The 15,388-nt window shown below is 44.2% G+C and overlaps 1 protein-coding gene across 2 annotated transcripts; it reads right to left on the bottom strand.

Annotated features, from left to right (window-relative positions):
* Positions 1–3,657: 3,657 nt before the first annotated feature.
* LOC139367915 (forkhead box protein K2-like) lies at positions 3,658–14,037 on the bottom strand. Of its 2 annotated transcripts, none has more exons than XM_071106300.1 (9): positions 13,536–14,037; positions 11,993–12,187; positions 9,500–9,650; positions 8,668–8,814; positions 6,270–6,463; positions 5,777–5,979; positions 5,419–5,679; positions 5,099–5,296; positions 3,658–4,939 (listed from the first exon to the last, which is right to left on the bottom strand). In XM_071106300.1, the coding sequence occupies exons 1-9, from the start codon at positions 13,814–13,816 to the stop codon at positions 4,728–4,730; spliced, it is 1,842 nt and encodes a 613-aa protein (XP_070962401.1). In that variant the 5' UTR covers positions 13,817–14,037; the 3' UTR covers positions 3,658–4,727. The 2 variants fall into 2 exon arrangements, with proteins under 2 accessions (XP_070962401.1, XP_070962402.1); XM_071106301.1 differs by having other exon boundaries at positions 3,658–4,936; positions 13,536–14,036.
* Positions 14,038–15,388: the final 1,351 nt, after the last annotated feature.

Genomic DNA, 15,388 nt, shown 5'->3' with positions numbered 1-15,388 from the left:
CATTGAAAGTCACTGAGCTCTTCAGCAAGGCCATTCTACTGGCAATGTTTGTCTATGGAGATTGCATGGCTGTGTACCCAATTGTATACACCTGTCAGCAACAAGTGTGGCTGAAATTTTCGAATCCCTTTTATTTGAAGGGGTGTCCACATCCTTTTGTACCGTTGAAGTCAGAAGTTTGCATACACTTTAGCCAAATACATTTAAACTCAGTTTTTCACAATTCCTGACATTTAATCCTAGTAAACATTCCTTGTTTTAGGTCACCACTTTATTTTAAGAATGTGAAATGTCAGAATAATAGTAGAGAGAATTATTTATTTCAGCTTTTATTTCTTTCATCACATTCCCAGCGGGTCAGAAGTTTACATACACTCAATTAGTATTTGGTAGCATTGCCTTTAAATTGTTTAACTTGGGTCAAACATTTTGGGTAGCCTTCCACAAGCTTCCCACAATATGTTGGGTGAATTTTGGCCCATTCCTTCTGACAGAGCTGGTGTAACTGAATCAGGTTTGTAGGCCTCCTTGCTCGCACATTCTTTTTCAGTTCTGCCCACACATTTTCTATGGATTGAGGTCAGGGCTTTGTGGTGGCCACTCCACTCCTTGACTGTGTTGTCCTTAAGCCATTTTGCTACAACTTTGGAAGTATGCTTGGGGTCATTGTCCATTTGGAAGACACATTTGCGACCAAGCTATAACTGATGTTTTAAGATGTTGCTTCAATATATTCACATAATTCCCCTCCTCATGATGCTATCTATTTTGTGAAGTGCACCAGTCCCTCCTGCAGCAAAGCACCCCCACAACATGATGCTGCCACCCCTGTGCTTCCCGGTTGGTATGGTGTTCTTCGGCTTGCAAGCCTCCCCTTTCTCCTCCAAACATAATAATGGTCATTATGGCCAAACAGTTTAATTTTTGTTTCATCAGACAAGAGGACATTTCTCCAAAAAGTATGATCTTTGTCCCCATGAGCAGTTGCAAACCGTAGTCTGGCTTTTTTAGGGCGGTTTTGGAGCAGTGGCTTCTTCCTTGCTGAGCGGCCTTTCAGGTTATGTCGATATAGAACTCGTTTCCTCCAGCATCTACTACACAAGGTCCTTTGCTGTTGTTCTGGGATTGATTACTTTTCGCACCAAAGTACGTTCATCTCTAGGAGACAGAATGCGTCTCCTTCCTGAGCGGTATGACAGCTGCGTGGTTCCATGGTGTTTATACTTGCGTATTATTGTTTGTACAGATGCACATGGTACCTTCAGGCGTTTGGAAATTGCTCCCAAGGATGAACCGGACTTGTGGAGGTCTACAATTTTCTTTCTGAGGTCTTGGCTGATCTCTTTTGATTTTCCCATGATGTCAAGCAAAGAGGCACTGAGTTTGAAGGTAAGGCCTTGAAATACATCCAGGTACACCTCCAATTGACTCACATGATGTCAATTAGCCTATCAGAAGCTTCTAAAGCCAGATAGGAATTTTCCTATCTGTTTAAAGGCACAGTCAACTAGTGTATACAAACTTCTGACCCACTGGAATTGTGATACAGTGAATTATAAGTGAAATGATCTTTAGGTAAACAATTGTTGGAAAAATGACTTGTGTCATGCACAAAGTAGATGTCTTAACCGACTTGCGAAAACTATAGTTTGTTCACAAGATATTTGTGGAGTGATTGAAAAACGAGTTTTAATAACTCCAACCTAAGTGTATGTAAACTTCCGACTCCAACTGTATATATAGTGTAAGTGGTCCAGTTGGTTCTCGTATCCATTACATGACGAATCCTCGTGGGGGAAGTTCATGGCTACGTCCAAAATGGCTCCCTAGTCCTTATATAGGGCACTACTTTTTTTTATTTTTACCCAATTCTTCTCCCAATTTTGTGATTACTCTACCGTAATCGGTCCTCTTTCACCCAAGCTGCCAAACTAACCCTGAATTTATAGATCGCCAGGTGAGGGTGCTTTCGAGCGGCTAGATGTTCTTTACCACTCCTTACAGAACACATCACTGCACTCCATATTCCTCTGTAAACTGGTCATCTCTGTATACCCGTCGCAAGACCCACTGGTTGATGCTGATTTACAAAACCCTCTTAGGCCTCACTCCCCCCTATCTGAGATATCTACTGCAGCCCTCATCCTCCACATACAACCGTTCTGCCAATCACATTCTGTTAAAGGTCCTCAAAGCACACACATCCCTGGGTCGCTCCTCTTTTCAGTTCGCTGCAGCTAGCGACTGGAACGAGCTGCAACAAACACTCAAACTGGACAGTTTCATCTCAATCTCTTTATTCAAAGACTCAATCATGGACACTTACTGACAGTTGTGTCTGCTTTGTGTGATGTATTGTTGTCTCTACCTTCTTGCACTTTATGCTGTTGCCTGTGCCCAATAATGTTTGTACCATGTTTTGCGATGCTACCATGCTGTGTTGTCATGTGTTGCTGCCACGCTATGTTGTGGTCTTGGGTCTGTCTTTATGTGGTGTTGTCTCTCGTGATGTTTGTTTTGTCCTATATTTTGATGACATTTTTTATCCCAGCCTCCGTCCTGACAGGAGACCTTTTGGTAGGCCGTCATTGTAAATAAGAATTTGTTCTTAACTGACTTGCCTAGTTAACTAAAGGTTAAATAATATATATTTTTATGTTCTTGTCTCATCACTGCAACTCTCCAATCGGCTTGGGAGAGGTGAAGGTAGAGTCATGCGTCCTCCGAAAAATGACCCGCCAAACCACGCTTCTTAACACCCACTCACTTAAGCTGCACCAATGTGTCGGAGGAAACACCGTTCAACTGATGACCAGAGTCAGCCTGCAGGCGCCCGGCCTGCCACAAGGAGTCGCAAGAGCGTGATGAGCTAAGTAAAAAAAAAAACTTGGCCAAACCATCCAAACCATAGCCTGGACGACGCTGGACAATTGTGCACTGCCCCCCGCCCGCCCGCAGTAACTCCCTGGAACACCAACAAAAATCCCAGGAATACAGCTGCAGTCATGGTGAAACAAACCCCGTCCTACCTACTCTCCTAGAACTAGACTGGTATTCCCTCATCTTAACTATCTGCCGAGCGGCTGCTTCTCTATAGTGTCGTTTCTCTCCAGTTTTACAGAACCTATTGTACCTTGGGCCCCTAGAAGACCAATGCATTAGAGGAAATAAGAGATTCACCAACGTTACACTACATGGTGAGGTTTCAACTGCTGTCAACCAGATGCCTTGCAAAAGGATGGTTGATCTCACCGTGGCTGGCATTTGCACCTTCAAGGCATCTCAGGTTGAAAATAATGCTCTTTGACAAGGCGACAAAACACAGAGTGTCTGTTTCTCTGTGTGAATGCGCCTTTACCAGTAGCAGAGAGTCAAAAACACACCGACAGAAAACAGTAAGACACAGGACAGAGGTTGAAATTAATTTATATATATATATATATATATAAAATAAAAAAAGGATGCATTTACCCACCGAAGCAGAACAAACATATCACTTGTTTTTTCCCTTGTGGAAACCAAATACAATCTGAAGAGACTTCAGGGAGCCAGAACAGAAGAAAAATAAATCAAGCAAAGAGACTGTCGACTTTCGACACAAAAAGGTAAACACAGCCATTGATGACAGGGAAAACAGAATAAAACAGGTAAATAAAATACATGAAGAGGGTAAGTGCTTTACTGGTCAGAATCATACAGTATAGCATAGATTCAGTCTTATTTTCTTGAGTTCCATATTCAGTTAACTGCTCAGGTACATTCTCTAAATTCGGTAACATGCAAAGCATTGATGAAGCATACGGGGCAAACACGCATGGAAATATACTTTTTTCTTATAGGATATTTGTTAAAATATGACATCTGTAGATGTACAGTGATTTGGAAACTTCTTTTGGGTTTGACAACAGAAAAACAAAACAATCCACTCAATAGATAGTGTTTTCTTGAAGGAAAAGGAGACTACATTCATTTCACTGAACAAAGATTCCACAATATCAGGTGACTTTAAATATTTTTTTCGAACCCACTTCTTATAGCTTTTAGTATGGTTATTACTAAAATGTCTGTGCCTTGGAAAACGGGTGGTACACTCAAAGACGATCCTAGGATACACGTGTACAACAAAATACGACATCTCTACTCACTCACGACTGCTTTAGGTAGGTCGACATGAAGGCTAGCTGCCAGAGATACAGGGAATGGTTCCACACACACTTCCCTTTTAGGGAATACACTACTGTTAACGGTCGTTCAAGTCATTTCTTTCCAAATATTAAGAGCTTGTCTATCATGCTGCCGGGATGACGCCATTGGCTACATCCCTCCATTGGGGGCGTGTCCTGGGTAAAAACTGACAGGGGAACCTACCAATCAGCAGTGGAAGCCTTGGTGATTCTGGTAGTCTAGAGTTCCATTTTCATCTTGTTAACAATTTTTTTTATGTACTACTTTTTGAATAACTTATATAATGAAGGGTTACCGTGCTTCTCTTAAGGTCGAGTCTCTCCAAAACAGTGTCAGCTCTTTAGCAACTTCATTTGCCTTCTCTTTTTGAATGATTATTTTCCTATTTTTATACTAACTGAGTGAGTGGTCTGTTTACTGGTCACACGTTTTGTATCTCTTTCCTCCCTTTGAGTAGATGACCAACGTGATTTCGAGTGGGAGTCTGGTCGGGGGGAGGGGTGAGAACAGAGAGGGGGCTCATTGAGGAGAGGGGTCAGGATCTAGTCATCGCTGGCCTTTTCACTAACCCCATTCTCCTCGTCTCTGTTTGTGTGCGAGTTGTTTACAGCGGGGATAATGCTCTCGCCCCCCTCTTCCATTTTGACTCTCTTGGGTTCGGAGTGGTCGGCCAGCTCCCCATTCCGCCTCTTGGTTGGCAGTGACGCAGATGCCGAGGCGTGGGCTGCCAACAGGTGGAGGGGGTTCACCACTGCTGAGAGGAGAGAGAGTTTTACTACTGGATTCAAGGTAACCCTGACATAAACAAGCATTACTGAGTGAAACGGCAGGTCATTTTAGACAAGTCATTCCAATCGCGTGCCATTTTTTACAAGCTTCATTGGTGTTAGGTGCCATTTTGAGTGTGTTTCACCTGTGTTAGCAGCAGTAGTAATTGGGATCAGGCGAGTCCCGTTCTGTGTGATGGTCTTGATAGGAAGCCGATGCTGGCCCAGGGGGGCCTGCTGCAAAATGGTAACCGTTGTTAGGGGCGTGGCCTGGGAGGTCTGGATGATGCGATTGGCCCTGCCTATAGAGGAAGCAGTGACGGCTGGGACCGGCTCCACTTTGACTGGTTGAAGAGAGACAAACACTGAGATACATGACTACAGTTTTTCATTTATAAAGGGACTGGTACAGCAAAGAAAATGTACATTTGACTGTAAATCTATATGTCAAACTTTGTCTCCTCACCTTTGACCCCATTGTGGTCTCCCCCTCCGTTCTCCTGCAGTTCTGTCTTTACCGTAACGACAGAGTTCTGTGTAGCACCAATAGTAGCCATGGTGACCATCGGGATCTGTTGGAGTACATGTACCGTCTGCATGACGGGGGCGGAGCTTACAGCTGTTGTCATGACGGGCGTTGCCATGGTGTAGGTAACAGGCTTCATGGTAGTCTGGGGTAACTGTCGCTGCACGGCGATCAGCACCGGCTGGCTGTTTAGAGGGGAGCCTATCAGAGACAAGTATCAGAGGTCAGACAGGAAGTGCAGTTGTTAACCACCCACCAACACAGTTGAAACAACAACCTCCAACATAACATAACTCACCAGGAGCACTCTGAGCGAACTGGGCCTCCTGGATGACAGCTAGTTTGGGCTGTAGGGCAGTGGCTGTGGTGGGGGCTATGGCCCGGGCTGGCTCTGGGTCCATGGGCACAGGGGAACCCTCCCTGGACAGGCTTTCCGGGGACTGCACTCCACTGGAGTGGGCCGACAGTCCCCCTGTGTGGCTAGGAGAGGCCGGGGCACTCCTGAAGGGACAACAGCAGGAAGACTATTAGAATGATTAGCAAATGTGAGTGTACATTCATCTTTGTGTTCTGCATGCCAAAAAGAAACATCCTACCCAGAGCCCATTGAATAATTTAGAGCACAGTGTCCCAGACAGAGAAATAATTTCCTCTACCTGCACTGACTAACTGAGCCCACAGGGGGTAGTGGTGAGTTAATATACTGCTGGAGAACTGCATGCCATTTCAAACTACAATATATACGAGAGGGAAATATAGGAGCATGTGACTTCTAGTGAGAACTATTTTACCTGGATGAGAGGGGGCCTAGTGGGGTCCTGAAGCAGGGTACCCCCCTGGGCCTGCGCTTCCTGAACGCCTGTTCACACAACTTGCCCTCTGATGAGGGGTCGATCCTCCAGAAAGATCCCTTACCTGGCTCCTCCTGAGACCGAGCCACTTTGATGAAGTAGCGATTCAGAGACAAGTTGTGACGGATCGAGTTCTAGAACACAGTAGACAGTATTCTTTACAATGGGAAGGTTATGGTGGATTGAGATTCTAGAACACAGTAGACAGTATTCATTACAATGGGAAGGTTATGGTGGATTGAGATTCTAGAACACAGTAGACAGTATTCATTACAATGGGAAGGTTATGGTGGATTGAGATTATACAGCAGAGTAGACAGTATTCATGACAATGGGAAGGTTATGGTGGATTCAGATTCTAGAACACAGTAGACAGTATTCATGACAATGGGAAGGTTATGGTGGATTGAGATTCTACAGCAGAGTAGACAGTATTCATGACAATGGGAAGGTTATGGTGGATTGAGATTCTAGAACACAGTAGACAGTATTCATGACAATGGGAAGGTTATGGTGGATTGAGATTCTAGAACACAGTAGACAGTATTCATTACAATGGGAAGGTTATGGTGGATTAAGATTATACAGCAGAGTAGACAGTATTCATGACAATGGGAAGGTTATGGTGGATTGAGATTATACAGCAGAGTAGACAGTATTCATGACAATGGGAAGGTTATGGTGGATTGAGATTCTAGAACACAGTAGACAGTATTCATGACAATGGGAAGGTTATGGTGGATTGAGATTCTAGAACACAGTAGACAGTATTCATGACAATGGGAAGGTTATGGTGGATTGAGATTCTAGAACACAGTAGACAGTATTCATTACAATGGGAAGGTTATGGTGGATTGAGATTCTAGAACACAGTAGACAGTATTCATTACAATGGGAAGGTTATGGTGGATTGAGATTCTAGAACACAGTAGACAGTATTCATGACAATGGGAAGGTTATGGTGGATTGAGATTCTAGAACACAGTAGACAGTATTCATTACAATGGGAAGGTTATGGTGGATTGAGATTCTACAGCAGAGTAGACAGTATTCATTACAATGGGAAGGTTATGGTGGATTGAGATTCTAGAACACAGTAGACAGTATTCATGACAATGGGAAGGTTATGGTAGATTGAGATTCTAGAACACAGTAGACAGTATTCATGACAATGGGAAGGTTATGGTGGATTGAGATTCTAGAACACAGTAGACAGTATTCATGACAATGGGAAGGTTATGGTGGATTGAGATTCTAGAACACAGTAGACAGTATTCATTACAATGGGAAGGTTATGGTAGATTGAGATTCTAGAACACAGTAGACAGTATTCATTACAATGGGAAGGTTATGGTGGATTGAGATTCTAGAACACAGTAGATAGAGTATTCATTACAATGGGAAGGTTATGGTGGATTGAGATTCTAGAACACAGTAGACAGTATTCATGACAATGGGAAGGTTATGGTGGATTGAGATTCTAGAACACAGTAGACAGTATTCATTACAATGGGAAGGTTATGGTGGATTGAGATTATACAGCAGAGTAGACAGTATTCATGACAATGGGAAGGTTATGGTGGATTGAGATTCTACAGCAGAGTAGACAGTATTCTTTACAATGGGAAGGTTATGGTGGATTGAGATTCTAGAACACAGTAGACAGTATTCATGACAATGGGAAGGTTATGGTGGATTGAGATTCTAGAACACAGTAGACAGTATTCATGACAATGGGAAGGTTATGGTGGATTGAGATTCTACAGCAGAGTAGACAGTATTCTTTACAATGGGAAGGTTATGGTGGATTGAGATTCTAGAACACAGTAGACAGTATTCATGACAATGGGAAGGTTATGGTGGATTGAGATTCTAGAACACAGTAGACAGTATTCATGACAATGGGAAGGTTATGGTGGATTGAGATTCTACAGCAGAGTAGACAGTATTCATTACAATGGGAAGGTTATGGTGGATTGAGATTCTAGAACACAGTAGACAGTATTCATGACAATGGGAAGGTTATGGTGGATTGAGATTCTAGAACACAGTAGATAGAGTATTCATTACAATGGCAAGGTTATGGCAGATTGAGATTCTACAGCAGAGTAGAGAGACATAGTGAGAATGGATGGAATTATAGACAGAAAGAGCGAGAGAAACAATAGATGAGATTCTAGAACAGAAAGATATAACTGATAAAGAGTTCAGTTCAAAACCATGAGAGACAGGTTGTAATGGATAACGTGAGACTGGATAACTTAGAAAGATTGCCGTTTACATAGATGTTGGAAGAAATATACCACAGCAGGATGAAATACAGGGTGGATTCACCGACCTGCCAGCCTTTGTCTGCGGTCCTGTAGTAGGGGTAGTTCTTGGTGATGTGTGTGTAAATCCCATTCAGAGTCAGCTGCTTGTCGGGGGCCATGGTGATAGCCTGGACTATTAGTTGTGCATAGGAATACGGTGGCTTGGAGTCATCCTGAGGACAGAACAAATGAGAAAGCATTTTATTTCATGCTACAGATATTGGATTAGATTTATGCTACGATTGATGTGTATGTATTGCATGTGTTTATCTGGGTCAATAAACATTTTAATAAAAAAAAAAAGGTTCAAGTGTTCGGTTTTGTGAGAACTTTCAGTTTCACGTTAGTCACACACATGTTGAAAACAAGTAGTTATAGTTCACCGGGATTTGTCACTCCAAAGTCTACATTTTCCTTCAATGAGTAACCGATCCCAGAGAACCAAAACAAAACCAAAGTTTTTTTCCATCACCCTGGGTTCTACCTCTAAAGACAATGGAGTCAGGGGTGTGTTCAGGACGGTGCCACATTACAGAACACGGAGATAGAAACGCATTGTGTAGAATTGATAGGACTGTCAGGGCAAAACAGGGATTTGTTTAGCTCGATTAGACTCATTTCTATATTCAATGTTCTGAACGCTTCACTTCTTCACCGGTTCATCCCAGCACTGGGCGAAAACCTCAATAGTCTAAAGTGGAATCCTCTCATCTTCTTTCTTTCATTGACAATGCTCTGTAAGAGATGGACAGGTCTCTCATTTGACTTCAATTATACTGCTTTGCCTAACCTCTTCATATCAGCGTGGAGGAAAGGAGAGGAAGCCACTTTGGGACTATTGGGATGCTGGTGTCTCACCTTGGGGCTGTCTCCCCCCGAGCCGTCCTTTTCGTCTGATTGGGAGTTCTCATTGATGAGGTCAGCGGTCGGTGCACGGCCCATCCTATAGCCAGACAGACCCGCCCCTCGGGGACTTGACGGACAGGAGTTTGGACAGGAGTTGGCAGCACTGTTGGGGCGAGAAACAATTTAACGGTGAGACTGAGTGGGAGAGACTGTGATTTGGTGATGAACAAGGACATCCTGTGATGGCAGAAAAGATCTCAGATCCAACAAGCATCCAAGACACCTAACCCATAACCATAATGTCTGAAACCTCTGGTGGAGCAGTATGCACAGTGCCTTCGGCAAGTATTCAGACCCCTTCACCTTTTCCACAAGTTACAATATTATTCTAAAATGAATCCTAAGCAATCTACAAACAAAAATACCTTATTTACCTAGGTATTCTGACCCTTTGCTATGAGACTCGAAATTGAGCTCCTTGAGATGTTTCTACAACTTGGAGTGCACCTGTGGTAAATTCAATTGATTGGACATGATTTAGAAACCTGTCTATAGAAGGTCCACTGCATGTCAGAGCAAAAACCAAGTCATGAGGTCGAAGGAATTGTCCAAAGAGCTCAGAGACAGGATTGTGTCGAGGCACAGACCTGAGGAAGGGTATCAAAAACAATTCTGCAGCATTGAAGGTCCCAAAGAACACAGTATTCTTAAACTGAATAATTTTGAACCAGCCTTGACCCTTCCTAGAGCTGGCCGCCTGGCCAAACTGAGTCATCGGGGGAGAAGGGCCTTGGTCAGGGAGGTGACTAAGAGCCCAATGGTCACTCTGACAGAGCTCAAGTCCCTCTGTGGCGATGGGAGAGAACCTTCCAGAAGGACAACCATCTCTGCAGCACTCCACCAATCAGGCCTTTACGCTAGAGTGGCCAGACAGAAGCAACTACTCAGTGAAAGGCACATGACAGCCTGCTTGGAGTTTGCCAAAAGGCACCTAAAGACTCTCAGACCATGAGGAACAAGATTCTCTGGTCTGATGAAACCAAGCTTGAACTCTTTGGCCTGAATGCCAAGCGTCACGTCTGGAGGAAATCTGGCACCATCCCTACGGTGAAGCATGGTGGTGGAAGCATTATGCTGAGGGGATGTTTTTCAGAGGCAGGGACTGGGAGACTAGTCACGATTGAGGCAAAGATGAACAGAGCAAAGTACAGAGATCCTTGATGAAAACCTGCTCCAGAGCACTCAGGATCTCAGACTGGGGCAAAGGTTCACCTTCCAACAGGACAACGACTCTAAGCACACAGCCAAGACAACGCAGGAGTGGCTTCGGGACAAGTCTCTGAATGTCTTTGAGCGGCCCAGCAAGAGCCTGGACTTAAACCCGATCTAACATCTCTGGAGAGACCTGAAAATAGCTGTGCAGCAACACTCTCCATCCAACCTGACAGAACTTGAGAGGTTCTGCAGAGAAGAATGGGAGAAACTCCCCAAATACAGGTGTGCCAAGCCAAGAAGACTCAAGGCACTGTATAAAACACCTCCTCTTTCCATGACATAGCTTTCACCTGGTCAGTCTATGATCCCTTATTGATGTCACTTGTTAAATCCACAACAAAATCAGTGTAGATGAAGGGGAGGAGACAGGTTAAAGAATGATTTTTAAGCCTTGAGGCATGGATTGTATATGTGTGCCATTTAGAGGGTGAATGGGCAAGACAACACATGTAAGTGCCTTTGAACGGAGTATGGTAGCAGGTGCCAGGCGCACCGGTGTGTGTCAAGAACTGCAACACTGCTGGGTTTTTCATGCTCAACAGTTTCCTGTGTGTATCAAGAATGGTCCCTCACCCAAACGACATCCAGCCAACTTGACACAACTGTGGGAAGCATTGGAGTCAACATGGGCCAGCATTCCTATTGAACACTTTTAACACCTTGGTGAGTCCATGCCCCGACCAATTGAGGCTATTCTGAGTGCAACTCCATATTAGGAAGGTGTTCTTAATATGTTTTGTACACTCAGTGTATATGCCAGGAGTTAGAGCTGGGACGATAAACCCAAAAGGTATCCATACCGACCATTTATCATGGACATTTTACTGATCGATAATAACGATACTTAGCCATTGAAGGAATGTGAAGTTTTAAATGATATAAGTATGCTACTATGGGCTATTGGTAACTGGAAAATTGATAGCTACAACATTCAAAAGTTGTATTAGTAGTTTTAAGGGCAATATTTCAAAAGTTACTAGTGCATATTAATGTTATGAATGTATTGTTCAATTTATCATTATTGTGATAATTCAGTCAATTTACCACAAAATGTATTTTTGTCCATATCGCCCAGCTCTACTAGGAGTATTCACATCTGAGCCTGGAGGTTCGGAGTATTGCTGTTTTTGAAAATCAGTGGCGGCACTCGCTTCCTGATCCAGATTTGAATAACCCTGCCATCTGCAACGCTTTGAACGTTTCATGGCTCGAACTTCACTTCAGTCTCACCTGATGGTGCCGGTGGGTGAGGGCAGGGGGCTTATGAGGTGGGCGATGTTGTCTGGAATGTTGATGGTCAGCGGCGCCATTTGGGGCTGGACGGGTTTTACCGGTGACTCCGACACGTTCCTACGCTCCTTCTTATCGCTGGACAGGGCTGTGAACGTGATCTTGATGTTGGTGCTGGGGAACCGGAGACAGCACCTGGAGAACAGCGAAAGAAAGGGGGGAGAGAGAGTCTAAGGACACAATTGTAGAACAGCCATCCACACCTACCCAGACTCACTCAACAATAATAGTGAGAATGTCTCTTTAATTGGGATCCTGAGTGGCGCAGCAGTCTAAGGCACTGCACCTCGGTATTAGAGGTGTCACTACAGACCCGGGTTTGATCCCGGGATGTATCACAACTGGCTGTGATCTGGAGTCCCATAGGGCAGCACACAATTGGCCCATTGTCCTGATTAGGGGAGGGTTTGGCTGGGGTAGGCTGCAATTGTAAATCTTTTTCTCTTTTCTTAACTGACTATTCTAGTTAAATAATTAAAAAATCTGCATTCTGACTGCAACACGCCAGCAGCAGTGTTGAATGGTTATCAACACATACAGAGGCACTCTGATAAGGGCCAGAAGAGTTAGCCTATTAACAGGGTTTATAAATGGAGCTTACATAACAGTTCTTACTTACTATATTACATTGGGGTATACTTGGACCATATTATGGCTATGGGACCAGTTGACTGTGACATAGAACTATTCGACATTTCAGACCAGTAAAACAGCACATTTCATTGCACCTTTCCAGTGTATATGACGATAAAACATATTGAAAAGAAACCGATTGTTATGATTTAATAGAACTGCGTACCAATCAATACTATTTCTAACCCACTATTGTAATTTCCTGCTCAGTCGGTAGAGCATGACACATGCAACGCCAGGGTTGTGGGTTCGATTCCCACGGTTGGACCAGTACGAAAAAGTATGACAAATAATATGCCCGCACTACTGTAAGTTCCTCTGAATAAGAGCGTCTGCTAGAATGTAAACAGAAACTTCGGGTAAACATTTGGAAAAACTATCAATTCAGCTTGATATTACAGCCCATACTGACAATAACAAAACACGGTGCAGGCTAGTTTCTTTGAACATTATGCTGTGCAAACATTGCAACACATCCGCCTAGAAACCAAGCTGACATTTAGCCAAAGCATGGCCCATAGCACAAGTACAGCTAACCTTAGCTACATACATTTTCCATCGTAAACACGTTTTGATAGCAAGATATATGTATACAGACATAACCAGTACCTAGATACGCACGCTTAGTAATGTTAAATTACAAAAAAACATGTGTTTGTGCTTCGCGTACCCCTTATGCAAACAAAGCCAGCGTTACCAGCGGCTCGCTGTGTGGACAGGCGCCGGGTGTTTGTCACAACACGTGCGGCGGCCAGGGAACAAAACAATAACAACGCGAGGTCAGAATATCATCACCTTTACCTTAGCGGTTCTACCGCGACATAAAATATCAAATACTACCCCATCTTACATTCGTGGGAGCTGCAGAGGTGGAGCCCCTCGTCTCTGGAACACCCCGTCAACAAATACCCCGTTTTTGCCGAGGCATCGGAGGTAAAATTCCCCGCTACCGGTCCCGTCTTCACCCGCGGTGAAAATTTCAAGGTGCCGGCGGGAGATGAAACTGGAGTGGCCCATGCTGACGTCCACCGAGCCCTGCGATGAGTTCCGTCCGATGGTCGCCGACCTCTTCTTCATCAGGTATTCGAATTCTCGGCCCTCAAGCCGGGCGACTGCCGACCCCACCGCCATCTTCTTGGGGGTTCTAATTTTGAGACTGTGTATGTGTGGAGGGGGGGGGATAGGCGCTAATTAGGGAGCACTGGCTTTAATTTCGGCAGGGTTTAGAAATGTGGAGATTTCGTAAAAGGGGAATCCAATTGTAAAACCGTTAAGAATTTGGCTTGGAACGTGCCAGATCGGGGACACAGCAGCTCCGACACACCGCCGCGACAGAGAGAAAGAGGAAAGACAACAGCCAACCAATGGAGACCAAATGGGAGGAAAGGAGGTGACTGATAGCTCAACGTCCCAATCCCTTCAAAGACTGGCTAGGCAGATACACATTGTTTACCAATGACAGCCAAAATATAAATAGAATGTAAAAATCACGGTTGGTTGCACTGTAGGCTGAAGCGCATATCGATGGCTGAATGTAAACGATGGAATCTGAAATATACGAAACGGATTGGAGTTTTGTAGATTCATGAAGGGGTAGTTCACCCAAATTACAATTTGGTTTCCTCATCAAACGTTATTTGTCACATTCAATGAACAAAATAGACACTTAACCAACAATGCAGAGTTTAAAAAAAAAAGTAAGTAAGTACAATTTGCTATAAACTAAAGGAAAAAGAGCAGCACAATATCTAGGCTATATAAACTCAGCAAAAAAAGAAACGTCTCCTCACTGTCAACTGCATTTATTTTCAGCAAACTTAACATGTGTAAATATTTGTATGAATATAACAAGATTCAACAACTGAGACATAAACTGAACAACTTCCAGAAACAGAAATTGAATAATGTGTCCCTGAACAAAGGGGGGGTCAAAATCAAAAGTAACAGTCAGTATCTGGTATGGCCACCAGCTGCATTAAGTACTGCAGTGCATATCCTCCTCATGGACTGCACCAGATTTGCCAGTTCTTGCTGTGAGATGTTACCCCAATCTTCCACAAAGGCACCTGCAAGTTCCAGGACATTTCTGGGGGGAATGGCCCTAGCCCTCACCCTCCGATCCAACAGGTCCCAGACGTGCTCAATGGGATTGAGATCCAGGCTCTTCGCAGGCCATGGCAGAACACTGACATTCAAGTCTTGCATGAAATCACGCACAGAATGAGCAGTATGGCTGGTGGTTTGTCATGTCAGGATGAGCCTGCATGAAGGGTACCACATGAGGGAGGAGGATGTCTTCCCTGTAACGCACAGCTTTGAGATTGCCTGCAATGACAACAAACTCAGTCCGATAATGCTGTGACATACCTCCCCAGACCATGATGGACCCTCCACCTCCAAATCGATCCCGCTCCAGAGTACAGGCCTCTGTGTAACGCTCATTCTTTCGACGATAAACGCAAATCCGACCATCACCCCTGGTGAGACAAAACCGCGACTTGTCAGTGAAGAGCACTTTTTGCCAGCCCGGTCTGGTCCAGCGACGGTGGGTTTGTGCCCATAGGCAACATTGTTGCCGGTGATGTCTGGTGAGGACCTGCCTTACAACAGGCCTACAAGCCCTCAGTCCAACCTCTCTCAGCCTATTACGCACAGTTGGAGGATTACACACTGATGGAGGGATTGTGCGTTCCTGGTGTAACT

This window comes from Oncorhynchus clarkii, chromosome 16 (genome assembly GCF_045791955.1).
Source record: "Oncorhynchus clarkii lewisi isolate Uvic-CL-2024 chromosome 16, UVic_Ocla_1.0, whole genome shotgun sequence".
NCBI lineage: Eukaryota > Metazoa > Chordata > Actinopteri > Salmoniformes > Salmonidae > Oncorhynchus > Oncorhynchus clarkii.
Note: the sequence above shows the minus strand (reverse complement) of the source record. Positions and strands in the feature narration are given on the sequence as shown.